Here is a 27,530-nt window from a genome sequence, read left to right on the forward strand (position 1 = left end):
TGTACTGGTTGACTTTATTTTTCTTCCTTATGTTACAAATCATTGATTTGAACCCCGGTTTCCTTCCCTTCACCACTGGTTTTGTGTGGATTTTCCTTCGTTTCACTTAGCATAGCCTTCACTTCTTCTCTTACATGTTTGTCATACTCAAGCATATCTGTCAAGCCTGTGAGCATCTTTATCACCAGTGTTTTGAATTCTGTGTCTGTTAGGTTGTCTCTCCTCATCTGTTAGGTTGGATATCTCCTCTTTGTTTAGTTCTCCTACTGGAACATTGATCCGTTTCCCCTTTTGGGCCACACTTCTTTGTCTCCTAATTCTGATGGGCTCCTGTGTGTGTTTGTCTCTGCGTCCTAGGGCTCTGCTCTTTTAAATAATGCCTGATTTTACCTGACAGCCTGTTTTTTTTTTTTTTTTACTGTGGTTTCATTGTGTGTTTATTTTAATATGTTGACACTATAGTGTTTCCATTCTCTTTTTCCTAACTTCTACTTAGGCGTCAAGGTCATGTCTTGGCTAGTGAAGTGTGAGCAGAAATTACAAAGGGGATTAGCAAAAGTAGGTTTACAGTGTGACACAGAAGTTTATTGTATTTATTTAATTGTTGTATTATTTGTCTTATTTCATATCCTTACTTATGATTTATAGGTAATGAGGACTGGTAATTTAATGAGCAAGTAAATCTGCTTTTGCCCACCCTGTGGGTGTAACAGTAGAGGTGGTGAAAAACTCATTCTTGATTCTTATGTTTCCTTTTTATTTTTCAAAAAATCGATGTTAGAGAGAGAGAGAGAGAGAGAGAGAGAAAAGGAGAAACACTTGTTTACGTGTCATTGGTTGATTCTCCTGTGTGTCCTGACCAGAGAGTGAACCCACAACCTTGGTGTATTGGGATGATGCTCTAACCAACTGAGCTATCTAGCCAAGGCTCTTCCCTTGATTGTTTTGGCAAGGGAAGCCTCAAGTATCAGATGGTGCAACTCCATGATGGAGGACTCCCACTTAAACATTTGAGTGAGAAAGAAGCCTTTGTTGTTTCAACCCGCTTGAGATTTGGGAGAGTAATATGGTTTCCAAGCACACTTATCCTATCCTTTGGGGATACAGTTACCAATCACAACTATTGATTCACAACTGTTGTGAATCACAAATCACAACTATTGATTCTTTAGAAAAGGTTTAAAACATGTTTACTGTCTCTTTAGTGCTTTCATTTTTTTTAATTTTTTTTATTTTTTATTTTGGTTTTTCAATTACAGTGCTTTCATTTTTGAGATGCTAAGTAGATTATATCCAGGCTTCTTTGCTTTCATAATCTTAAGGGAGGTAGAGTTGTTTCAAGATTACAAACTTCCCTAAAGATAGATAAAATCATTTTTTGGCTGCTGTATTAAATATGTGCGTGCCATGTGAAGGACATTTTTGCTTTCATAGAATATGAATGAATCATAACACTTTCCCTCTGTGCAGACTTAATTTTCTGGCAGAGATCCTTTTCAGTTCTTAATTTGTAAACTACATCTTTTGAAAACTTAAGTATTCAGATTTTAAGGGGGACATTTATCACATTAAGTTCTCTGTCCATCCTGAGCTCTTTTATCCTAGGTCTGCTTGTTCTCCCTTTGGTCTTCAATATGTATAGCTATTCTCCCAGTACTGTTGCTGGCACAGGTCTAGTCTAGGTTTCAGTTTTTTATTCGGACCCCCTCCCTTATCCCCTAAATGCAGACATCAGGTTTTCCTTTGCTGCTGTACTTCTCTTTTTCCCTGCCCAGAAGACAGACAGACAGACGCATATACTTTTATTTTACTACATGTGGTGCAGGAGTCATTTATCTTAATATTTTTGTTTTGAGAATAGAAGAAGCAACAGGAGAGAGCCTAGGTGCGGCTGCTTTGGCTCTCTAGGAACGGTTATGGGAAGGAAGTGGGGCAAGGCGGGGCTGCTGTCAGCTCCCTGGGAAGTCAGAAAAGGGGACTGTGGAGACAGGTTCAGGGTCTTGGCCGAGGATGAGCTGCCGCTGTCTATTGTTCCCCTGGCTGCAAATTCCATGAAGACCCTTAGAGTTTAGGAGAAAGAAAAATTACTCAAACAGGAGATACTACAAGTGGAGGGCATATCAAGAGTCATTCATCTTTATAGAGGAATCCCAGCTATCAGTATTAACAGTTTCTCTGATAATCATAAATGGGAACAGTCCTAAAATCTAAACTATTGACACTCCCCTCCTAAGTTTACCTTGCCTTGATCATCAAAGGATAAAATACCTTTTTTCTCAGTACCTGGGAAAATGCTTCAATATGTTTGTTCTCCTACCCTTGCTGTTCTCTTCTAGTGCAGAATGGCTTTCTGTGGTGGTGAATCTTTTCTCTTTATTTGTATTTATCCTTCTTTTTAGTTACTTTGTGAAATGTTTATAAGGTAATAATAGTTGTCGTGTTATAAAGGACAACTCAATGTGAGGGAAAGGTGGCAGCATTTTATTGAAAAGTATAGGTCTTATTCTGCCACTTTTAATTTAACAGATTTTCTGCTTTTGAAGAAGTACTTTCGTTTAATAGAACTATTATATTTATCTCACGGAGTAAGACTTCTCTATATGTATATCCAGATGTATGCATATAAATATATTCTGATAGATCCTAAACTAACAGTTTCAGACAACCATGCCTGAAAGATAACTAATAATTGGTTTGGAGAGTTCTTTTTAGTGTCTATAAAGTTAAAATTTTTTAAAAAATTGTTGGCACTAGAGAGATTTTTACTGAGGTGAATTTTATAATTACAAGGTGAATTTTATAAAGAGTATAGAGGTACTTTTGCTCCCCACCCCGACTTTTCCCTTGATAGCGTTGTTACCTGTAAGATAATTTTGCATTCTTTCCATTTGACATTGTAATTTGGGAAGCTTGCTTTCATTCAAGCCAGAAATAAATTTATTGTCTTAAGTTTCTTCTCATGTTGGGTCTTTGGAGGAGTTTCTTTCCAACAGTCTTCAGTCAACTGAAGAAACCATTGTCATTATGCCTGTTGTCTGGATTATTTTTTATTGAGAAGGGGGACTTCAGAGCTATTTAATCATCTTAGTTTTTTAAAAATTGTGTTACACAATATACGTAATTTACCGTCTTAACCCTTTTAAAGTGTACAGTGTAGTGGTATTAAATGCATTCACATTTTTGTGCAGCTGTCACTGCTATCTTTACCCATAATTTTTCATCTTGTAAATCTGAAACTATACCCATGAAACAGTAACTCCATTCTCTTCTCCCTTCATCCCCTGGCAACTACCATTATACTTTCTGTCTTTATGATTTTAACTAATCCGAGTACCTCATGCAAGTGAAATTGTATGGTATTTGTCTTTTGTGACTGTCTTCTTTCACTTAGCATAATGTCCTCAAGGGTAATTTATGTAACATATTGCAGAATTTTCTTCCTTTTTTAAGGCTGAATAATACTCTACTGTGTGTGTCTTCCTTACACATTTATCATCAGTGGATACTTGTGTTGTTTCTACCTTTTAGCTGTTATGAATAATGCTATGAATGTGAGTGTACAAAGGAAACTTAAGTTGTGTTGGTGAGAGTATGGGGAAATCGAAATCCTCCCGTATTGCTCGTGGAAATGTAAAAATGGTGTAGCCCCTGTTAAAAACAGTTTGACAGTTCCTCAAAAAGACCCTGCTTTCTTTTCGTTCTTTTCTTTTTTTCTTTTTTGGTGTGTATCTGGAAGAGTATATTGCTGGGTCATATGGCAATAATTTTTAGATTTTTCTGAAGAACCAACATACTGTTTTGCACATCAACTGTCCCATTTTACATGCCTATTAACAGGGCACAGGGTCCATTTTCTCCACATCCTTGCCAGTAAATTTTTTTTTCTCTTCATAGTAGCCATCTTATTGGGTGTGAGGGTGGTAGGTCATTAGTGTTTTAAATGGGAAAAGGAAAGAGCTTGTTTTTTTTTCTTAGCTATTTGGCTTTAAATGAACTGTAGGAGCTCTTTGGGAATCAAATCTGGTTATTGTATAATGTGGCACTTTCCTATCCTTTGTATAGATTGCTTACCCCACCCCTGGTTTTTTAAAACCAGGCAGTCATTTTTTTACATATAAGACAAGGTATAACCATACTTTCTGCCTGCCATTTATTGATAATCTATAGTAGATGAATTAGTAACACTGCAGTATACTGGATTGTTAGAATATCCACAAATGCCTTAACTTTTGTGTACTGTATTATGAGATTGTGTTATGTTCTCCTTTAAGTCATTTCATGTACAGGATTCAAGATCAGATCATACAATGCTAGGTAGTTCATATTTTAAGTCTATAGATGCCATAGTCTTGTTAGTTGGGGATATTTTTTTAATGTATAGGCTTTTTGCTCAAGTGTGATGACATTAGGACACCTATACTAAATTCTCTTTATATAATGAACAGAGCTCAGACCTTCATGATGATTTTTTGGGTCTCAGAGTTCTTTAGGATAGATAAAACAAAATTTTCTACCAGATAAAACAGGCTGCAGCAAAAGGGCTTACTGAAATTGCTGAGAAAGTACTATAGAATCTCTGGTCTTGTCTAGAGGGGATGCTTAAAATGGTTTTGTTTACTAGGATATACTCAGTCAAGCCCACCAGAATGTCTTTCTCAATCTATTTAACATAGGTTGTTTTACCCTCTTCATTCTTTCAAGTGTTTGTGTGCCCTTTGTGGCATTAAAAATACTGTGCTCTTCTGGAAATATAAGGACACAGTTCATGCCCTTTTAGGAAGGTAATAATTGATGGGAACAAAATCTGATTCTTACTACAGAGAAATATGAACATGGATTTGAGACTGCAGGAAGGCTTCACAGAATAAGGTGTTTGAGTTTGATCTGGAGGGGTGAATAGTTTCCTAGACAAAGAGGAAAAACATCATTGACCAAACTGATTGATGCCTTTACATAAAGCCAAGATCTCTACAGAACTTTGAGTGACTAAACCTTTTTAGGGCAGAGTGTGATGCTAAGGCCCTTCCCTTCGCGTGGGGCGATTACCTTCAGTGTTCTGGAATTCAGGAATTGGTTTCTATGAGCAGTTGGAAAATTAGTTGAATGTGATTAAGAGCTCTGTCACTTAAGTTTGATTGTCTGGGTTTGAGTTCTGATTTTACCACTTAAAATTAGCTCTGTGACTTCAGGCAAGTCACATTTAGCTTCAGTTTTTTGTCTTCTAAAGTCAGGATTATGTGTTGTAGCAACTGCCAAATTTTTTTTTGTCCATGTTGGGAGAAATTATGGTTATAACCCAGTGTGCTTTGGCACAATGCACCTTAATTCTTTAAAAACTTTTTTAAAATTTTAATTTATAGATTTTAGAGAAAGAGAAACATTGATTTGTTGTTCCACTTTATGCATTCATTGGTTGATTTTTGTATTTTCCCTGACTGGGAATTGAACCCGAAACCTTGGCATATCAGGAGGGCACTTAAACCTACTGAGCTACTCAGCTGGAACTGAAGCATGTTAATTCTGTTGGCCAATTTAGAGCCCAGACTTCATGTACCAAACTGCCTGTACATCTACAAGTAGTTTTTCGACCATGAGTTATAGTTCACTGGTTCAAAAGTTAAGAACATACCTGCTCTAAACAGGTTTGACAGTCTCTCCGTCTCAGATGCTTAGATCACATTGATGAATTATAGCTGTTGCTAAGATGGTTTCATGAGATACTAGTTGTGTTGTGAAATTTATGTGAATATAATTGGTGTTAACCCTTTGCTGATGGAGGTTTTGAGAGTGTGTTCACCCTAGACTTTTGGATAAATCAGCTTTTTGAGGTATGCTATAGTTCAGATCATGTTTCTCTTGCTGGTGTTAAAAGGATAAGGATGACACTGATGTTCTAATAGCTTCATTATACTGTAATCATAATTGGTACAAAGCACTGATTATAGAACTTTTAAGAGTGGAAGGAAGGCTCTTTCCTCTTCTGACTCATGCTACTACTGTTCCTTAATCTACTACCTTCAGGAATGGAGAAATTCCTGAAGATGAGGGGCTGAGAAGAGAAGTTGGGGATTTAAAAGTAAATAATTCCTACAAGTCCAGTAGTGAAAAGGCAAGTAATTCAACTTTAAAAACTGAAAAGCATATGAATATTATCCAAAGAACTTACACAAATGGCCAATAAGCACAAGAAAAGATGCTCACCATCTTAGCCATCAAAGAAATGCAAATCAAGAGCTACACTTCACACTCATTTGGATGTCTTATTTTAAAAAAAGGAAACTTAAGTGTTGGTGAGAGTATGGGGAAATTGGAATCCTCCTGTATTGCTTGTGGCAATGTAAATATGGTGCAGCCCCTTTTAAAAACAGTTTGGCAGTTCCTCAAAAAGTTATATGAACCTGCAGTTCCACTCCTAGGTGTATTTGTTCAGGACACTCAAAAGCATATTTGTATCAATGTTCAATAGCAGTGTTATTTTATAGTAGCCCCCCAAAAAGGAAATGCAGCTCAGATGTCCATTGATGGGCTAAATAGATAAGTAAAATGGTATATCCATGTAGTGTTGACAGGTGCTGCACAATGGATGAACCTTGAAACATACTAGGTAAAAAGCCAATCAGAGAGACAATATATGGTTCAGTTTATATGAAATGTGTAGAATAGGTAAATCCATAGAGACAGGAAGTAGTTTGGTAGTGTCCTATGGCGGAGGGAATTGTGAGTAACTAGGCAGTGACACTGTTAATGGGCATCTTCCTTCCTGCCTTCCTTTCTTCCTTCCATCCATAAAAACCTTTATTACATGAGCCAAGACAGGAGGGAGGAGGGGGCATTGATTTTATTTATTTGCCTTTTCCAGGCGTTGAATTTTCTCAGAACTCTAGCTTGATGCCCTCTAGCCACATAACCATCTGTTCAGCCACATTGGCCTGGTCTTGAGAAGCAATGCATACAAAAAGTTTGCTCTGCTAATTTTGGCATTCTTTTTCCTTTCGTATTTCTTTTGACTTTTCTTTGATCATTTTTGTTTGTTTGTTTATAATCTCTCCTTCAGGAGTCAGCCTGGTCTTTTTTTGTGCCTCAGTGGCAGTGCATAGTGAGACTCAGAGTTGTCAGTGAGCGTGATGCAGTTCTTCACTAGGGTCTTGGTGAGGACCAGTTTGTTGTGGATGCATCAACAATCTTTGCTTTGGGCGTACAACACTTGAAACCCCATCCAGCCTCAAGGCACTGTATTTATTGCCTCCTTGCTTGGGGGGTGGGGGCATCTTAGTATTGGCAGCTGGACACCCCAGCTCACATTTTTTGCAAGGTAGGGCTTTCTTTTGCTTCTGTCCTTGTGCCTGTTGTCCTGTACTGAGAGAAGCCATTGGCTCGGTGCTTGCTGGAAAAGCTGGAGCTTTTCTTTATCAGATGATGAAAATGTTCTAAAATTGATTGTGGTGTTGGTTGCACAGTTCTGTGAATATATTCAAATCCATAGAATTGTACACTTTAAATGCGTGAATTGTATGGTCTGTGAATTACAGATCAATAAAACTGCTATTTAATAAACGTGGATAGCTGTTGCTTTTGTAGTTATACCACAGTCTTTTTGTGCATTGTTTTGTGGCTAAATGCAGGGGATTATAGACCTAATTGAATCCAGAATAGTAGAATATCATTGAATGTGTTAAATATACTTTTCCCCCTCAGATTGTTGAAAATTTGAAAGAAGATCTAAATCTGGAATAGTACCCAGAGACATAGCATTGTTAAAGTTTTGATGGTTTTAGGTATTTGTGTATAGTTTTTACATATACATAATGTTGCAAAACCTTACAGTTTTAAAGAATTAATGTTCTTTTTGGTGTAGCTAGGTTTTTTCATTGCTTTGTTGGGAACAATTTAGGAAAGTGAATTTACTGGTTCACTTTTTAATATTTTTAAACATTTTTCAATTTCAGTTGTCATTCAATATTAGTTTTAGGTATACAGCATAGTGGTTAGATATTTAAATACAGTATTCCCTCACTTATCGCAGGTATTATGTTCTAGACCCCCGCCACAAAGTAGGAACTTACATTTATTCTACACACTTAAACCTATGTAACCTTAACATACGTATACAGTACCGCAAAATCCTGCAATATAGCAGAAAATTTGCGATAAATAACTAAATATAATATTTTTTAAAATCCCGCGATGCAGTGAGGCTGCGATAAGTGAACCATGATATAGAGAGGGACTACTTGTAACTTAAGTGATCCTGCATAAGTCTAGTGCTGTCACCACCTGACACCATGTATAGTTACTGCAGTATTATCAACTATTTCCTGTGCTGCACTTTACATCTTCGTGACCGTTTTGTAACTGTCATTTTGTACTTCTTAATCCCTTACCCGTTTTCACCCAGTCCCCAAACACTCTCCTATCTGGCAACTATCAGTTTTTCTGTATCTGAGTTTGTTTCACTTCTGAGGCATGTTTGATTTGTTTTTGAGAATAAAGTATTACATAAAGGTGAGCTTCTACCCTTTTACTTCACTGCCCTAAATTTAGCCTTTTTTCATGACTAGGATTTTAAAATATTGGACCTCCGCCTCCTCCTTTTTAAAAAAAATCTCACCCGAGAACCTTTTTTTCATTATTTTTAGGAAGAAAGAAACATCATTGCAAAAGAGAAGCATTGATTGGTTGCCAAAGCCACAACTCAGGCATGTACCCTGACTGGGAATTGAACTTGCAACTTTTAGGTTACAAGATGGTGCTCCAACCAACTGAGCCACACCAGCCAGGGGGAAAAATTTTTTTTGTTGTTGTTTTTTTGGATGTTATAAATGAATGCCTTCAGGCACTTACTTATTCACGGTCTTATTACCATACTCTCTAATAGTTCTTTTCTAATGCTTCAGAACTGCATTTTAAAAAATTAACTTCATTAAACTATATATGAGATAAAATATACCACTTTTAAGTGTACAAATCAGTAAGTTTCAATAAGTTTATTTAAGTGTCTAACCACCACAGTAGAACATTTAATTCTATCTCCCCAACCCCAATTTCTCTTGTTTTCCTTTGCACAGAAGCCCCTCACTTCACCCCCATACCCTGGTAACCACTTAATTTTCTTTCTGTTTTTATATAGTTTTGTATGTTCTAGAACACTATTTAAGTGGAATCATACTGCTGTTTTTGGTCTGACTTTTCAGTTGGCATGATGTTTTTGAACTTCATGTTGTTACTTTTGAGGGTCAGGTTATTTTTTATTCTTGAGTAATAGTTCATCACATAGATGAACATTTCGGCTATTTTCATGTTTTAGATATTATGAATAAAGTTACTTGTGAACGTATGTGTAAATGTCTTTGTGAAGACATATTTTTCTTTATCTTGGGTAATACCTAGGAGTGGGATTGCTGAATTCTTGTGCTGTTTAACTGTATAAGAAAACTACTGAACTGTTTTCCAAAGACCTTACCATTTTAATATTTTAATTAACTGATCCTCCTGAAAGGATAATTTTTCTTCAAAAAAAAAAAAAAAAAACAAAAACAAAACCTCACCTGAGGCCATTTTTTCATGTCTTTTAGAGAGAGGGGCGGCGGGGGGTGGGGTGGTGGTGGTGGAAGATTGGTTGCCTCCCTATGCATCGTATATGGCCTGACCAGGAATCAACCTGAAACCCTTTGGGTTATGGGACGATGCTCCTACCATATGAGTCACACTGGCCAGGGCCTGAAAGGATAATTATTTAAAATATATTTTCCTGGGATTATGCATAATTTAGCATAACCATTAACAGCGTTTCATAAGTCACCATCTGCATCATTTCTTAATGTATACTTATGCTTAGTGTTAATGTATATGCTAGAGATGCTTGTTAACATGCAGATTCTTGGGCCTCATCACCAAAATTCTGAATCTAAGTAAAGTTGGAGAGCCACATGGTAGTATGGCAGTTTTTTTAAAAGCGTGGTGGTTTTCATTAATATGTTTATTGATCTGTTTCTAGTTCGTTGCATTCACTATGGATTGCATTACCTATTTTTTCCTATACTGTGGGGAACTTGCAAGGCTTATCTGGGCCCTGTTCTTTGCTTGCCACCTAGTGGTAATAAATAGGAATCACAGAAACTTTTGCCCATGAATGAATTCAAAGGATGAACAGTGCCCTTAGAAGAGGAAGGATGGGAACATTCAAAGATGTTTGCTATATGGCTGAATTCCTTTTCCTTCCATGACTGTTATTTGGGAAATATAATTTATTGTATTTAGAAATAATTTATTTGAAAGAAAATATGCTTTAGAGCCTTTAAATTTTTAATATTTGCTTTAAACTGCCAGCTCAATTGTTTTTACTGGGAAATGGGTAGGTGTGCATTCCTAATTACCTTATTTTAAAATATTTTTGTTTTTAGAGGAAGGGGAGGGAGAGAGAGAAACATCAGTGTGTGATTGCGTCTTGTGCGTCCCCAACTGGGGACCTGGCCTGCAACCCAGGCATGTGCCCTGACGGGGAATTGAACCAGTGACCCTTTGGTTCACAGGCTGGCGCTCAGTCCACTGAGCCACACCAGCCAGGGCAAAAGGTTTTATTTATTTAGTTTTAGAGAAAGGAGAGAGTAAGGAGAGAGAGAGGGGGAGAGAAACATTGATGTGTGAGAGAAACATTAATTAGTTGAGAGAAACATTGATGTGTGAGAGAAACATTAATTAGTTGCAGGCCTGTGCTCAATCCACTGAGCCACACCAGCCAGAACTATTCATTTATTTTCAGAGCTAGGGAAAGGGAGAGAGGGAGCGAAACATGAATGCGAGAGGAGCGTTGATTGGTTGCCTCCTGCATGCCCTCCAACTGGGGACTTGGCCCACAGTTCAGTCATGTGCCCTGACTGATAATCAAACCAGTGACTTTTAATTCACTGGCCGGTGCTCAATCCACTAAGCCACAGCAGCCACGGCCCTAGTTATCTTATTTAATATGAGAGATTTCTCCAAACCATACTATACTAGGTACTGTTTGAAGTTTTTCTTGACTCCATACAACAGAGTCTCTTGTTCTAGGCTCTTAGTTTATTTTCTTGTACATGCTTTTAGTTTTTTTACTCACATTAGTTTTGTTGATTGCAAAGGCTTTTTTATGTTAAAATTTTAATATTTTGTTTTACATTAGCTTGACAGAAAAAAGACCTGTTGTGGAAGGGATGTGTTAAGATTTGTAAGGTCTCATTTTACTTTTCTGTTATAGAAATGGTGGAATCAATGAAGAAAGTAGCAGGTATGGATGTGGAGTTGACAGTTGAAGAAAGAAACCTCCTATCTGTTGCATATAAAAATGTGATTGGAGCTAGAAGAGCTTCCTGGAGAATAATCAGCAGCATTGAACAGAAAGAAGAAAACAAGGGAGGAGAAGACAAACTAAAAATGATTCGGGAATATCGGCAAATGGTGAGATTATTATATTCTAGACATCTTTCAAGAAAGGTGCCTTAGGTGTCCTATGAGGCTGTGATCTAAAATACCTATGTGTTGTCGTCGTCGTCGGCAGCCGTCCGTCTCGAGAGACGATGGTGTAGCTTCTTAAGAGTCTTTATCTGCACCGCTGAGAATGGCTGTGCAGTCCGACTCGGGAGTGACATGGTATCTGTCTCCTCCCGTGTTGAATCGACATCTTGCGATGACGCTGGAGTGTCCTCTCCAGGGAAGCTGAAGCTACAGAGCCTGGGCAGGGTGATATGGAGGGTCTGCTGTTGCCCATGCAGCAGACCCCCCCTCTCTTCGCAGCTGAAGGGTCCAAGGGAAAGACGGAGTCAATACAGCTTGGCTTCAGGTGCGCCGCAGGAGTTGCCGGTGTTGACTACAGCGTCAAACCGCCTTAGGGACTCCGGCTCCGGATTTTCTGTCGGGGTTTACTCCCTTAGCCTTTCCCCTGAAGAGGTATGCCGCAAGGCAGCGGAGGTTTTTTGGAGTCAAGAGTTTTTCTTCTCTGATGTGCCCTGACTGGAAGATCGAACCAGCGACACTTAGCTCGCAGGCCGACGCTCAATCCACTGAGCCAAACCAGCCAGGGCTCTATGTGTTGTACATATACGTAATATACATTTTACATTTTAATGGGCATGTATCTTTTGCTTACCTGGATTAGGAATATATGTTATGCAGTATTTCAGGACAGAGGTGTTTTTTTTTTTTTTTTGGAAGCTGCTGAGGGGGTGGTGTTCAGTTTTGAGCATTGCACAAGTAGACTTAATTTAATCTTTGTTTTTATTGTGGTAACTTTATAGAGTAACTTGAAATTACCATCCAGGGCAATTTAACAAATATCTATGTGCCTCTTCCGCACCACATAATTTGCTAGGTGCTGTGGGTGGAAAGATGAGAAAGATAGTTAACTATCCTTATGGATCCACAGTATAGTTATTGCTTTTTTTTAATAGAAAAATATCAGAGGGCACTGAACATTATTTCATGAAGGTATTGTTTCAAATATGTATGCATGTATATACATTTATGTAGTACTCTTTTTAACTGAGTTTTGGTCAGAAAAGTTTGATAGCCATTGATGTAGTGGTTCTCAGTCGGGGTGATTTTGCTTCCCAGAGGACATTTGGGAATGTCTAGAGAAAAACTTGGTTGTCACAGCTTGGAGCATGCTACTGGTATATAGTGGGTAGAGACATGGGATTATCTAGCTCAAAATGTCAGTAGTGCTGCTGCTAAGAAACTGATCCTAAAAAAAAATTTTTTTTCCTGACTGGTGTGACTCAGTTGTTTGGGCATTGTCCTGCAAAGTGAAGGGTCTCCAGTTCAATTTCTGGTCAGGTTACATGCCTGTGTTGCTTGTTTGGTCCTCTGTTAGGGCATATATGAGAGGCAACCGATTTGATGTTTCTTTCCCTCTTTCTCCCTCCCTTCTCCTGTCTCTAAAAATAAAAAAAAGAAACTGATCCTAGTGAAAGAGATAGGCATATAACACAGAGTATAGTGAGAGAAATTACAGAAGCAGGCACAAAGTAGGTGGGAAATGAATTTGTTCATGGGAGGGAAGAGGGATCTACATTTATGTGCTATTTCCAGCTCTACTGGACACTTCTGAGTGGGGAGATATATAATTGTGTAAGATATTGTATTTATTTAATTTTTAAATGATCCCCTGTAAAGGGTAGGCATTATTTCAATTTATAGATGGGAAAACCAAGGGTTCTGAGTGATTAACGTATCTGGGGTTGTGTGGAAGAAGGTGGTGAGCTGGTGTCAGTGTGACTGTCACGCTCAAATATGTTGGAACAAAGAATATGGATTGTCAGTAGACAAGTGTGGAGCATCAGAGGGATGAGGAAATGAGGAAGTTGAAAGCAAAGAGAGAAGTCTTGTGTGCTGGAGTGGGGGTTTTGGCTAAGTAGGAAATGAAGCTGGAAGCAAAAGGAAGGATTGATAAATCAGGAGAAGAAGAGAGATTCAAGAGGCTGGATGTCATATGTCCCTAGTATGAATAACAGGGAGTAAAGGAACTAAAGAAGTCAAGTCCAGTAGTGAAATACTAGAATTGAAGATGTCTGGAATAGAGCAGCCACAGTTAGTGTATTGCCTAGTGAAGGTCATAGAGTTGAAATCAAGGAACTATGTTGAAAGAAACGTGATAATTCCATGGTGTGATAGTAGGAGTTGGAGGGGTAGGCTGTAGATACTCAGTGATTGTGGATGAAAGGGCTATAGATTCTGTTGATTACAGAAATTGAGAAATTAGAACTTAAAGGGTAAACTTTCAAGGGGAGCAGTCATACCAAATCAGTGAGGACCTAAGAGGATTCAGAAATTCCTTCTAGAGCAGTCTACTTAAAAAGCCAGAAGGGTAGGTATTCAGGAAAGTTAATTTTAGTTAGGATCAAGATTTAGATTATAGGAGAAGAGAAAGCAGGAGCATTATTTACAATGGAAAGGTTGTTACAGAGGGCATGAGAGGAACTTGGGAAGGTTAGCTATGTAGGTGTGTTAAGGGTGCTGTGCCTTTTTGGCATGGTAGACTATTTGGTATACAGATTTTTGGTGCCATAACTGGCAATGTATTTCTACCACTGAAGTAATTGGCTGTTGAGCATAATAGGAACGTGAGCACTGGGGGCAAGCAAGTTGCCTCGGTTTGTATTTTTATTTTGTCCCTTATAAATTGTGATGGCAGGCATGCAACCTGCCTTGGTTCAAATCCTAGCTCTGCCTCTTTAAGTTCTTTTGGTGAATTTTGGGTAAATATTGTAATCTTTGTTTTCCCGTGTTAAAGGAAGACAGTGTTTGCTACCTCATTAGAGAAGTTAATGATATAAATGTATAGCACTTACTAAGTAGTAATCAGTGTTACTCTTCTCTACCTGAATTATGAGTTCATTTTTTAAAAAGCCCTTGACTAATAATAGCACATAGAAATAAGGTATTTGTATAACCTGGAGAAAACGTCTTTGCTTTTTGTATCAAAAGGGTTTCGAAAGGCTTTGTAAGAGGGATGTGTAATTCTGTTTAATACAGCTCTGTTCTTCAAAACCAGAGGTAGAATGTGTTGTAATTTATAATTTCTTGGACTTAAACAAGTTATAAACTTTTTTTCAGGTTGAGACTGAACTAAAGTTAATCTGTTGTGACATTCTGGATGTACTGGACAAACACCTCATTCCAGCAGCTAACACTGGCGAGTCCAAGGTTTTCTATTATAAAATGTAGGTTCTATATTGGAAGGGAAAATGTCAGATTAAATGTTGGCCCTTTTAAAATCATCATGTTTTCTATGTAGGCTTTCAATTTTTACTGAAGAATAATTGTTTAATGTTGGAAGGATAGTTATATGGGAGGAGTGATTCTCAAAACTTAATTTTTGAATTCTCATTTGAAAATTCACTGCTAATGAAATATTAATATTACAGTATTTAGGATGGTAAGACTATTACTGTAAGAATGTGCTAGGTTTTACTTTACCTGTTTACATTCCTTTGCCTATGTGGAGTTTCCCCCTAGCTACAGCAATACATTATTTAGTTCAATCTTAACATTTTTATATGGAAATTTTATTTCATGATTAATAAACAGTTGTGGCATTCTTTGGAATCACTTCTGATATTCTAGTCTATCAAGTAGTAGATTTGTCGATACTTTTTTTAGAGGTTTTCAGTTAAAATTTCATGATTTTGTTTGTATTTGGTACAATGAAATCTCTTGAGAAAAATAGGTGAATCAGTAATTCCTAAAGAGACGTTTGAGAATGATTAAAGTATACCAGTTAATTGTATAATATATTTTCCACATAGAGAAATTTAAAGTTATTTTTTGTTTAAAAAGCATTATTTCTAATTCTTTTTGTTTTTGTTTTAGGAAAGGGGACTACCACAGGTATTTGGCTGAATTTGCCACAGGAAATGACAGGAAGGAGGCTGCAGAGAACAGCCTAGTGGCTTATAAAGCTGCTAGTGATATTGCAATGACAGAACTTCCACCAACGCATCCAATTCGCTTAGGTCTTGCTCTCAATTTTTCTGTATTCTACTATGAAATTCTTAACTCCCCTGACCGTGCCTGCAGGTAAGTTACGGATAACAAAAGTATTCACTATGCAAGTGAAAAAGGTTGCAAAGGAGAATAGCTACTTGGTTTTCTGTTTTGTTCCCTGGGACTGCTTTTGTAGGCTTGGTCATGTAATAAAGCATTCCTTTGGCTCTCATTGAAGATGCTTTGGACAATATAAAGCCACATGTATCTCAATTCAAAGCAATCCTACTTCTTTTCACTAGGAGAGCAGTTAGGATAATTATGTGGATGGGGTAAATTTTTTGTTGGTAGATTAAAAAGAATCTTAACTTTTTAAGAGAGTGGGAAAAAGGAGTGAGAAGAATTATAATAAAATTACCTTCATTTTTATGTATTAGTTTTCAGTATTTGTAGGTATATTTTTAATATAGTTAAGTTTATGTTCTGTATGCCATTTTGTATTTTTTATTTTAATATAAAGTTTTCCATCCCACTGATGGATGTTAATCTTTATCTCCAGTTTTTGATATAGATGTCAATTTAAGGAATATCTTTATGTACATAGCTTTTACTTTTAAAAATTATGGTGAAGTAAATGTGACATGAAATTTATTATTCTAATCATTTTTAAGTATACAATTGAATTGGTACCCATATCTATTTCCAGAACTTATTCATAACCTAAAATAGGCTATAACCCCTAAGTGATAACTTCATATCCCCCACTCCTTGTAATCTCTTAATTTCTGTCTTTTATGAATTTGCCTATTTGGGCTAGAAGCCTTACGAATAACAAATAGTTGATTAACAATTTTCTATGTGGTATGTATTATATACTGTTATTATTAAGTAAAGTAGGCTTGAAAAAAGAAAATATTATTAAAATCAAAAGGAAGAGAAAATACATATATTTTATTCATTCATGAGATACCTAGCTATGGATTCTGATATTTCTGGGCTATGCAGTTTACATGTTTTTTTCAAATGGTCACAAATCTCAAATTTTCCAGTATATTTATTGAAAAAAATATGTTAGTGGACTTGTGCAAATCAAACCCATGTTGTTCAAGGGCCATTTGTGTTTGTCCTTTGTAACTTCAGTATTTTTGAATATCTAGGGACCAAATGTTCCGTGAAAGGAGAGAGTTTTCTGATTTAAGGTGTATTCATTTGAATGCAAATTAATACTTATCTTAAAATATTCTAAGTGGCTATTTGAGTTTGTTGAAACAGATATATGTCTTAACTGAAGAAGTTATAGCTATCTGTTCAGCTGATAGTATTGGTTGAATCTTTCATTGTTAGTCTCCAGTCTAGCTGTCCCATACATCGCTTCAAATTAAGTGACCTCCTGTTTTCTCCTGTTTTTGCTATAGTCTAAAGTGAGCCATTTGCTCTTTCCCTGCCTGCTAAAATTAGTTCAAATTTTACTTCTCCTGCTTGTGCCTCATGGGTCCCGGAAGCTTTTTCTCTAGAATAGCACATCATTCTTTTTCTATAATATTTTTTTATGTGTCCTGTTGTTAGATTTTTTAAGTTTACTGCAGACTCAGATTATATGTCTTTTTTTCTGTTTCCCCACCAGTACCCAGCATCACTCAGTGTACATAGTACACACTACTCAGTAAATGTGGATTTTGTTTCTTTTAAATTAATAGTAAATGACTTTTATCATTAGATTTCTGTGGCTTCTATATTTCCCTTTTTTGATGAGATACTGTTCAGAATTTTGTTTGCATTATAAGTGAGCTATTGACTGGAACTTGGAAATACCTATATTATACATATATTTTGGATGGTGCTTTAGTTTGGAATTTGATCTATATAGTCTACTTACTGATAGACTTATTGAAAGCATAGTAAGAAGTGGTGTTCCAAAAGTTTCCTTAGTTTCAAAGTTGCTAGATTGCAAAATTAAATGGGGAGTTAAATTGTCATCAGTTACATGAGCTTTTCCTTTATTTCACTGCCTAAACCCAAGTACTCAAGTGTCACTATCACATATTGTAGGAAAACCGAAGGGAAAAACATGGATATGTTAACTTACAGCATTTCTAATTCTGTTTTTGGACTTAAGTTTATTTTTGTGTTTATTTATTTACATTTATGTAAATAACTTGTAGGTTGGCAAAAGCAGCTTTTGATGATGCAATTGCAGAACTGGATACGCTGAGTGAAGAAAGCTATAAGGACTCTACACTTATCATGCAGTTGTTACGTGATAATCTGACACTATGGACTTCAGACATGCAGGGTGACGGTAAGGAAACTCAAGTTAAATGTGTCTCTTTCCATTTGGATCTTTTTACTCTTAGAAATTCCTTGGTATTTCTTTACATCAAGCTACAGTTTCCTCTAAACTATCCTCCAAACTATCAAAGTTTAATTACTACCTTTCATGAAAAGATATCAAAGTACAGTCTTCCATTCTGGGCTATAAGATGATAAAATACCTGTTTGGAAAAGGGAATCTTTATTAATACTTAAAGGTTTAAAAGCTTTTACCTCTAATTAATGTTTGCTAAACTTAGTTTACCTGTTCTCTCACACTGTTTTAAAAGATGGAGGGAGAGGAAGTTCATTTTACCTTACTCAGATTTAATTTAAGGGATCTAAGGTTAATTGTATTTGAAGATCATGATCACTGCTTTGGCTGAGTGGTGTCCTCAGGTTAAAACTAGATGATATCAGTAGATATCTATGAAGTGTCTTCTCTGGAAATCTTTTATCTAAAAAAGGAATGTTTTCCTATGGATTCAGTACAGTAAATGGAATGTCCTGCCCTTGGGTCCTATTTAAGAGGTCTGGTGTATAGTCTTAATTTTTGAAGAGTTTTCAGTAGTCAACAGTCACAAGAGTAGTTTATAGAACTTATCATGGGGTGGAGGGTTTACTGTTTATTCTAAATGTAGTAAAAACCCAAGTTTATCACTTTTATTTTAAAAAATATTTTATTTTTGTTTTTTTTTTTAGAGAGGGGGAAAGGGAGGGTCTGAAAGAGAGGGAGAGAAACATCAATGTGTGGTGTCTTGCACATGTCCCCAACTGGGGATGTGGCCCGCAACCCAGACCTGTGCCCTGACTGGGAACCAAACCTAGTGACCTTTGGTTCGCAGGCTGGAGCTCAATCCACTGAGCCACAGCAGCCAGGGCTGCCAGTTATTTATTTATTTATTTATTCATTTAAGTATTTTATTGACTATGTTGTTACAGTAGTTCCAATTTTTTTCCCCTTTGTTCCCTTCTGCCCAGTACCCCTCTTCCCTCCAGTAATCCCACCCCCCTTAGTTCATGTCCATGGGCCGTGCATATAACTTCTTTGGCTTCACTGGTTCCTATATTATCCTTAACTTCCCCGTCTATTTTGTACCAACCAATTATGCTTCTTAATCCCTGCACCATTTCCCCATTTCTCCCCCTCCCCCCTCCCAGCTGATAACCCTCCAAATGATTCCCATGCCTATGATTCTGTTCCTATTCTGGTTGCTTAGTTGGATTTTGTTTTTAATTTTTGGATTCAGTTGTTGATAGTTGTGAGTTTGTTAACATTTTAATGTTCATAATTTTGATCTTTTTCTTAGGTAAGTCCACTTTTTTATTTTCAAGGAGATTTTATTGTGCTTATTTCCAAAGACTCATTTTCATACAAAATAGATCATTGAACACGGGAGGACAAACTAGTGTGATGTGACCATAGATAGCTTTACAGTTGGTGGTGATGTAGGGAGTGGAAACGAAAAGTTTGTTGTCAGTTTTAGCTGCAGATCCTGTCATTAAAGGTGTGCTTCCCATATTGAAGCATATATTGCATTGCATGAGGCTAGCTGTAGTCTTGGTCAAACCAACATACAGTATTATCTTTAGAAGCATTATACTTTTTAAAGGTGTCTCTAAAAATAGGTATCAAGGCAGGTAAATTGTCAGTTTCCTTACTCTAGAAGGATAATGTCACGTTTTCGAGTTATCTTGGGTTATGGTGCTAAAGTGAGAATTGGGTGATTCAACTTCTAGAGCTCACCATTAGCTCTGAAGTATTTAGATATTGACGAGGATTGGCTTTAGCTATGTAGTGCATGACCTACTCGCACACTTTTCTAACAAATCTAGATGGAGCCACCAATTACTTTTTTTTTTGTATATTTTATTGATTATGTTGTTACAATAGTTCTAATTTTTTCCCCCTTTGCTCCCCTCTGCCCAGTACCCCCCTTCCCTCCAGCAACCCCCCCCCCCCCCTTAGTTCATGTCCATGGGTCGTGCATACAAGTTCTTTGGCTTCACCCTTTCCTATATTCTTCTTTTTTAAAAAATTAATTATTTTTTTGTAACAATAAAAAATAACAGTTCCCCCCTCTCAGACTTAAGACCCTTTATAATCTTATAAAGGGCAGTGGTCGAAGGTCTTGTGCTCTTCTGGCTGCTTCGAGCTGGACATGGTCGTCGTCCTACCTACCCTTGGGTCCATAAATCCCTAATAAGAGTGGGGGTGTGGCGGGGAGGGTGGCCTTCCCACATGGGGAAGGATCTTGCAGACTCCAGGTCAGTTGGCTGTCCCCAGACCACAGCATGCTTGGTTTAACGGGCTGGCATCCTTGTTGTATTCTGGGGGCAACAGATTTGGCAACAGGGTTAAAAGGCATCATTCAATCCATAACCACTTGATGACAAAAGGCAGGGATTAATTTTTCAATGTCCCATATTAGGGGGAATAAAAAAGGCTCTTTGGAGGAAGGTGTGCAAGGCATGTCATACCTGTCTAAAACCCTTTTGCCCACTTAGTTTAGGCTGAGGGGAATATTTTAGGTGTCCCCCCACCCCCACTCCCCCAGACCTCTGGGCCCTTTGTGTCCAAGCCTTTAGGATAGAAAAGAGAAACCAGTTTTAAAGTGAAGCCTACAGACCACCAACCCAGCCACATAGTTCAACCAAACCGCTGAGTCTCAGGAGGCAGCAATGCAGACAGGATTAAGTGAGGCCTATACATACAGACAATCACTCAGGTAATGAGATAATAGGCTTATGCCCTATGAAAACAACACACATGTTAATTTATGCAACATGACCCACAAACTAGTCTCTCTCTGCAAGGAATGACATCCAGTTGCAAGGCATGTGACATTCTTCTTGCCTGTAAATTAAGCATCTTTGATGATGTCACAGACCTAGTTTAATTTTCAAATGAAAATAAACTTTAAAGACAGCTGCACTACTTTATAGTCTACCACTGAGTATTGTGGTTTTCCTTGAATCGCGATTTTTCTCCTTAAGATTACCCTCCTTGTCATTACAGGGACTGCATTAAGTCCAGTTTTAATTTATCCTGTTTGCATCAATTACTTTTCAATACAGCACTTCAGGCAACTGCTACCACCAATCAGTGGGACTCAAAAACAACTTATTATCTTTGAACTAATAACTTAAGGTACCTTCCAGCCATAAAATTCTTTTGTATTCTAAAAATAACTACTAAGAATTGGACAAATAGCTGTGGGCTCCTCATAGTCACCCACAGCTCTGAGAAGACTAATAAACCTGCCTCTTTGAGGGGATAAAAGGACAGCATGTGGAGAGTTCGGTAAGCACTATTGACCTCATAAGTAAACCATACATACCCTTCTGACCTGGGGACATTAAAAAAAATTTTTTTTTTTTAAATTTTTAGATTTTATTTATTTTTAGAGAGCACAAGAGTACAGGAGGGAGAAAGAGAGGGAGAGAAACATGTGCGAGAGATATGTCTGTCAGTTGTGCCTCTCACGCCCCCAACTGGGGATCTGGCCTGGGACCCAGGCATATGCCCTGACCGGGAATCTTAACTGTCAATCCTTGGGTTCACAGGCTGGTGCTTAGTCCCCGCTGAGCTACACCAGCCAGGGTGTAAAAATAAAAAGAAGGTGACCTGGGTTGAAATGCTATTTTTTAAGCCATTTGATGCTTCTTATTTTTTCTAGTGCTACTGTTATTATCACTGATAACCATTTTTATACAGAACCCCAATTACTCTTTCTTAATTATCAGGTGTCATTTTATTAAGATCATTTAAAAATAAGACATTTCTTTAAAATGCTAATGTTTACATAGTTGGGAAGGTTCTTCATATCACGATATTTTATTACATTGGCATAGATTAATCCTAAAAGTTCATTTATTTTTACAATATTTATTTAGCCTTGGCTGATGTGGCTCAGTGGATTGAGTACTGGCCTGCAAACCCATAGGTTGCCAGTTCGATTCCCAGTCAGAGCACATGCCTGGGTTGCAGACCAGGGTACCTAGTTGGGGGCATGTGAGAGGCAACTGACTGATGTATCTCTCCCTCTCTTTCTCCCTTCCTTCCCCTCTCTGAAAGTAAGTAAATAAAATCTTAAAAAAATTTTTCTTATAGAGACGGGAAGGGGAGGGAGAAAGGGAGAGAAACATTAATGTGAGAGGGAAACATAATCGGTTGCCTCTTCTTGCCCATGTCCTGACCAAAGACTGAACCCATAACCCAGGCATGTGCCCTGACCTGGAATCCAACAGACGACCCAGTTTCACCTTGCAGGATGATGCGCAGCCACTGAGCCACACTGGTTCAGACCTAAAAGTCTTCTTAATTTAGGGAAATCTAATTGCTTCAATTTTTTTACTTTTTAAATTGAACTGTTGGTTAAATTTGGTTGAAACAAGCATTTTCATTTAAGAGCTTTGTTATAAAATATATAGGATTATGAAACGTGGTAGTTTAACACTGAGAAATCCAAGTAGTATCTTGATCTTTCAGTAAAATTAACAAAACTATCTGAATTTATAACTTTGTGGGTACTCTAGGACATTATTTCCTAGTTTTGCCAAAAGGTATAGTATTACATAATGTTTTATTAAAATTGGTTTTGTGACTTAGAATCAATGCTGAATATAGAAAAATTATGGTCATGGAATTGGCAGTTTTCCAGGAGGTTACTTGAATTTAGTTTCAGAATTACTGGTTTGGTCAAAAAGTTTGTTTGTTTTTTTCTGTACAGTATAGTATCTCTACTAGTGCTTAGTTGTCTTTAACTTCATTATAAACAATTTTGTTAGACTGTATTGTGATGGCTGTCATCAGCATGTATTAAAAAAATTAAAGTGGGCGAATTGTTAAAATATATTTTTTAATTAGATTTTTTAGGGGTGGGGAGACATTATTTGTTCCACTTGTTTATGCATTCATTGGTTGCTTCTTGTATGTGCTCGGAGCAGGGATCAAACCTGCAACCTTGGTGTATTGGGAGGATGCTGTAACCAACTGAGCTACCCAGCCAGGCCCCTTTTCTTTTTATTAAGTATTTTATTTATTTTTAGAAAGAGGGGTAGGTAGGGAGAAAGCAAGGGAGAGAAACGTCAGTGTGTGGTTGCCTCTGGCACGCCCTCAACCGGGGACCTGGCCCACAACCCAGGCATGTGCCCTGATTGGGAATTGAACTGGCAACCCTTTGGTTCACAGGCCAGCACTCAACCCACTGAACTACACCAGCCAGGGCTTCAAAATGGTGAATTGTTGTGTAGCCATTTTAATATTGAAAAATGGAAGAAAATAAGCAACATTTTTGATGTATTATGCTTTATTATTTCAAGAAGGGTTAAAAAAATGCAACTGAAACACAAAACAAGATTTGTGCAGTGTATGGAGAAGGTACTGTGCCTAATCAAATGTGTCAAAAGTGGTTTGTGAAGTTTCTTGGCTGTCTTATGCATTGGAAGATGTCTAGCAGCACCCTGGCCTCTACCCGCTAGAAGCCAATAGCGGGAGATAGCAGACATACTCAAAATATCCAAATCAAAGTCATTGGTGAAAATGAAAAATGTGTCTTTTGTTTTATGGAAATAAAGCCACATGGACTTTTTGGTCAACCCAATATTTAGTTGGTTTTCTCCATTTTTACTTTACTAGGAAAAACTGTGTCATAAAACATTTGAGTTGAGGGTTTCTAAAGGAAGAAGTGTGGTTCATAAGCTTTTACTTACACATGTTTTTTGACTGCAGAATATGTTAATGTCTGTCTGAGTGTATTGGAACATAATTTTTTAAAGGGATGACAACTTTTTCTCATGAAGTGATTTCAGTCCTTTTCTCCTAACCTGTGATCAGATGACTGTTTATATGCAAATCTACAGAGAGGAAATATGTTTTCTCTATCTCCCATTTCTCCTCCCCCCAAATCTACAAACAGTGGGCAAAGAAATAACATATCCAAGGAAAACTTGTCTTCTGTATACCTTTTAAAAGGATGTTATTTCATCCTCTTAAAGGTAAAAGGAACAACGTGTTTCTTAGAGTGAAGTTTATACAAAGGAAAAAGGCCAAAATCTGACTCCAGTAAAGTCATTGAGGTTTTCCTTTGTCCTACTCCCTTGGTTTATTTTTCTTGTAACGTTGCTTTCATGTGATTGTTCTCCCTCCCTTTCTCCTTGCAATATAGATTCCTAAAGGAAAACCCAACTCTTCTTTCCTAAAAACTACTTTGTAAGTCATTATCATGGCACAGTGAATTCTGCTTTTAGTTTTGGTTCTTCACTAATCATGCTTGCATATCATCATCATCATCATCATCATCATCATCATCATCATCCTGTTGCTTACAAAACTGCCTGTTCTACATTCCAGGATGCAAAACCTAAGACATTTATGATTTGCTACCCTCTGTCACTTTTGGTTGGGTGTGATTTATCTGACCATATTTTTATGCCAAAGTTACTTGGAACTTTTGGCAAATCTGATGTTTGCTTATGAGTGAATTAGAGTGTGCTCTATTGTTGTATGTTAACTATATTTTGGCATAGTATATCGCTGTTAAAAATGAATGAAATGTTCCTGTTCTTTGAATACATAATTGTTCTTTGGGGAAGAATAGTTGTGTGGGCCATCATTTCTTTCCTCAATAAATGGATCTTTTTATTTTTCTTTGCATATCTTTTTCTTTATATGAGTCAAAAGTATTTATGTACGTTAAGTACTTTTAAGTCACATATTAATGTTAAACATTTTTATCACAAAGGAAATTTTAAAATGATAAAATCTTTACTTAACCCTTGTTTCTGTGACATCTATCGTTTTTCATATCAAGGTCTTTTTAAGACTGTTCATTATTTTTTTAATCCTCACCTGAGGATATGCTTACTGATTGGAGGGAGAAAGAATGAGAGAAACATTGATGTGAGAGAGAAACATTGATTGGTTGCTGCTGGTATCCCTAACCAGGGACCAAACTTGCAACCGAGGCATGTGCCCTGACCAGGAATCAAACCTGCGACCTTTCGGTTGCTTCAGCCAACTGAGCTACACTGGCAAGAGCAAGACTGTTTAAAAGCATTTCTTAGAGTAACTGCTTTATGTCTGTAGACAACCAGTCTCAGTGTCATTTGTCCGTCCTAATTAAGCAATTTAACAAGCAGTAGGAATGGATGGATGGTCTGAACTGTCATATTATGATCGTTGGATTAATTCATTGATTTTTCAATTATTTTGACTCAAACTAGTAATATGTAGGAATTATAAGTGGTTTGTTACAGCTCAGAAGAATGTAACTTTTACTTGTCTTATTTTTTAGCAAAAGCTTGCATGCTTCTTTATTGTGGCTGACTTAATGAATGCTTATGAATAGGTAGATGAATAGGCTGCTTTCTCTTGCATGTCATAGTTGAAATTCTTCAGGCTAATCGTCATGTTCAAAGGGAAAAGGAAAATGGCATGAGAGAACTCGTCTAAATGCCCTTCTTTAATAACCTCAGTGGCCTGGTTTACTTTGAGCATGCTGTTTCACTCTGGAGTGAGAAATCTGGTTGTGGTTTGGTATGACTGACGAAGATACAAGGTATAAAATATTTACAAAGGCGGAACCCTCTCTCCAAAGCTGTAGAAGTCCTTGGGAGCATTATACTGCTCAGTTCAATTTATTAAAGTATTTCTGATATGAAGCTAGTGGGTAAATTAAGATATTGCAAAAAAAATTTTTTTTTAAATACACCTGGTTCTTGATGAGGTGAGGTTATTGAGAAAGGGTATTTTGACACAATATACATGAAAGCTTGAATATCATTTTAATAATATGGTTACCTTGGCTGTCTACTTTTAAGAGCTTATTTAGCATAAAAACATTGACTTTTACTGTGTCAGTTTTTTTCCCATCTTATTGACCATTTAGGACCTTGATCCAGCAGCACCTACCTCTTGGCTTAGGCATCTCAGATGTCAAGGATGGTAGAAGTTCTTTGCTTGTCTTTGTTTAATACGGATTGTAGCAAATACAAGGAGTCTTTATGCTTGGAATGATACCTTTGTTTGTGACCATGACAGGCTGATTTAGTCAGTATGAAATAATTAACTGTCATTCTTTTTTGCAGGTGAAGAGCAGAATAAAGAAGCGCTGCAGGATGTGGAAGATGAAAATCAGTGAGACATAAAAGCCAACAAGAGAAACCATCTCTGACCACCCCACTCCTTCCCATCCCATCCCCCTTGGAAGTTCCCCCATTGTCACTGAGAACCACCAAATCTGACTTTTACATTTGGTCTCAGAATTTAGGTTCCTGCCCTGTTGGTTTTTTTAAAAACAGTTTTCAAAAGTTCTTAAAGGCAAGAGTGAATTTCTGTGGATTTACTGGTCCAGCTTTTAGGTTCTTTAAGACACTAACAGGACTGTATAGAGGCTTTTTCAGCATTACTGTATTGTTTCCTGCCAGATGTGGCAAGGTAACCATTAGAAATGGAAATTACATTTGAAAGCCATTAGATTTCTAGGTGAAGCAAGCATCTAAGAGAGAGGTTGATCACACTATAGAGGCATAATGGTATCATTTTTCCTTTTTCTAATTGTTCAAATTGGATTTTATACCAGTTTAAAATTAATTGGGTGTTAGCTTGAGGTGGTTAAAGGTTTGGGGAGTTTGTTGTAATGGTTTTGCTGTAAAAAGTGTTTCAAACTCTGCTGAAATGTTGCTGAAAAGCATGGTGCTGGTAACAGTTCAACAATCCGTGGCTGCTCATTCTTGCCTACTTTTACTCTCCCTCTGAAGCAGGTTAGCGTTGAAGGTGGTATGGAAAAGCCTGCATGCGTGTTCAGTTCTTTGTTTCTTCTCCTTCCTTCTCCCCCGCCCCCCCCCTCCTTCGCTCGCTCAACCTCTTTTGTTCAGTATGTGTAACTTGAAGCTAATTTGTACTACTGGATATCTGACTGGAGCCACAGATACAGAATCTGTATTGTTCTTACTGAAACACAGCATGGAATTAACATTAAACTTAAATAAAACAAACCTAAATTAAAAATGCCAAATATTATTGCGCCTCCATCTTTTATCTTTCTAAAATAAAATCTCTATATAGTCTAAACACACTGATGGTATTATTTGCCTGAATGTGAAAAGATCTTTTTTTCATAAACCGCTTGTCTGTTTCCCAATGATGATGTATTATTTTTAGAAAAAAATGGCCTGTAACTTGGCTTTGAAGAACACTAAGTAGTCCGAGTCAATTCATTACCCATCCTGTCTTCTAAACCATGTAGCAATACAGTATTTATTTTAATCATTGAAGTAGAAATGTGTATTTAATACACATGTAATTATGGATTATTTTCTAGCATGGAGTTTTGGGTTGTATAATGAGATATGGCTGAGTATTTTAGAATAATCCTCAGGCTGAGGTAAAACTACTCCTATCCCCACTACCACCACCAAGGTCAATGCCAGGGGCAGAGAATATAATTACATTCTCAGTTGTACTTGTATACATGGTTAAGCAATAGTATAGCTATGTGCCGCCGCGACCCCCCCCCCCCCCACTAAAACAGGATTGTTTGTATATCAATGTGTATAGATACTTTAGTTAATATAGATCATTCTGTATCAGGAATTTAGTGAAAGGTTCCTTAGTTGGCTGTGTAGACTTAGCAAACAGGATGCTATGAACATTTTTAAGTTTGTGGCAATTTTGGTATTGAGAGAAAACCTGCCACCCAAAGAAACCAATGAGGTACTTAAAAGAGGGATGATTGGTACAGGTCTTTATAAAGGTCCCTATC

The 27,530-nt window shown here is 37.2% G+C and overlaps 1 protein-coding gene across 2 annotated transcripts in view; it reads left to right on the forward strand.

Moving 5' to 3' along the window:
• Positions 1-26,783, forward strand: part of YWHAE (tyrosine 3-monooxygenase/tryptophan 5-monooxygenase activation protein epsilon) — a 38,567-nt gene extending 11,784 nt beyond the window's left edge. The window contains exons 2-7 of one of the 2 annotated variants that reach the window (XM_090257933.1): positions 11,231-11,430; positions 14,584-14,690; positions 15,340-15,546; positions 17,616-17,752; positions 23,934-23,977; positions 25,855-26,783. In XM_090257933.1, the coding sequence (XP_090114059.1) occupies positions 11,231-11,430; positions 14,584-14,690; positions 15,340-15,546; positions 17,616-17,752; positions 23,934-23,941 (659 nt within the window). In that variant the 3' untranslated portion in view covers positions 23,942-23,977; positions 25,855-26,783. The remainder of the gene's footprint in view (positions 1-11,230; positions 11,431-14,583; positions 14,691-15,339; positions 15,547-17,615; positions 17,753-23,933; positions 23,978-25,854) is intronic. The other variant, XM_090257932.1, reaches the window with a different exon arrangement.
• Positions 26,784-27,530: the final 747 nt, after the last annotated feature.

Source organism: Furipterus horrens, unplaced genomic scaffold (assembly GCF_987537825.1).
Source record: "Furipterus horrens unplaced genomic scaffold, mFurHor1.1.pri manual_scaffold_11, whole genome shotgun sequence".
In the NCBI taxonomy this organism is placed as follows: domain Eukaryota; kingdom Metazoa; phylum Chordata; class Mammalia; order Chiroptera; family Furipteridae; genus Furipterus; species Furipterus horrens.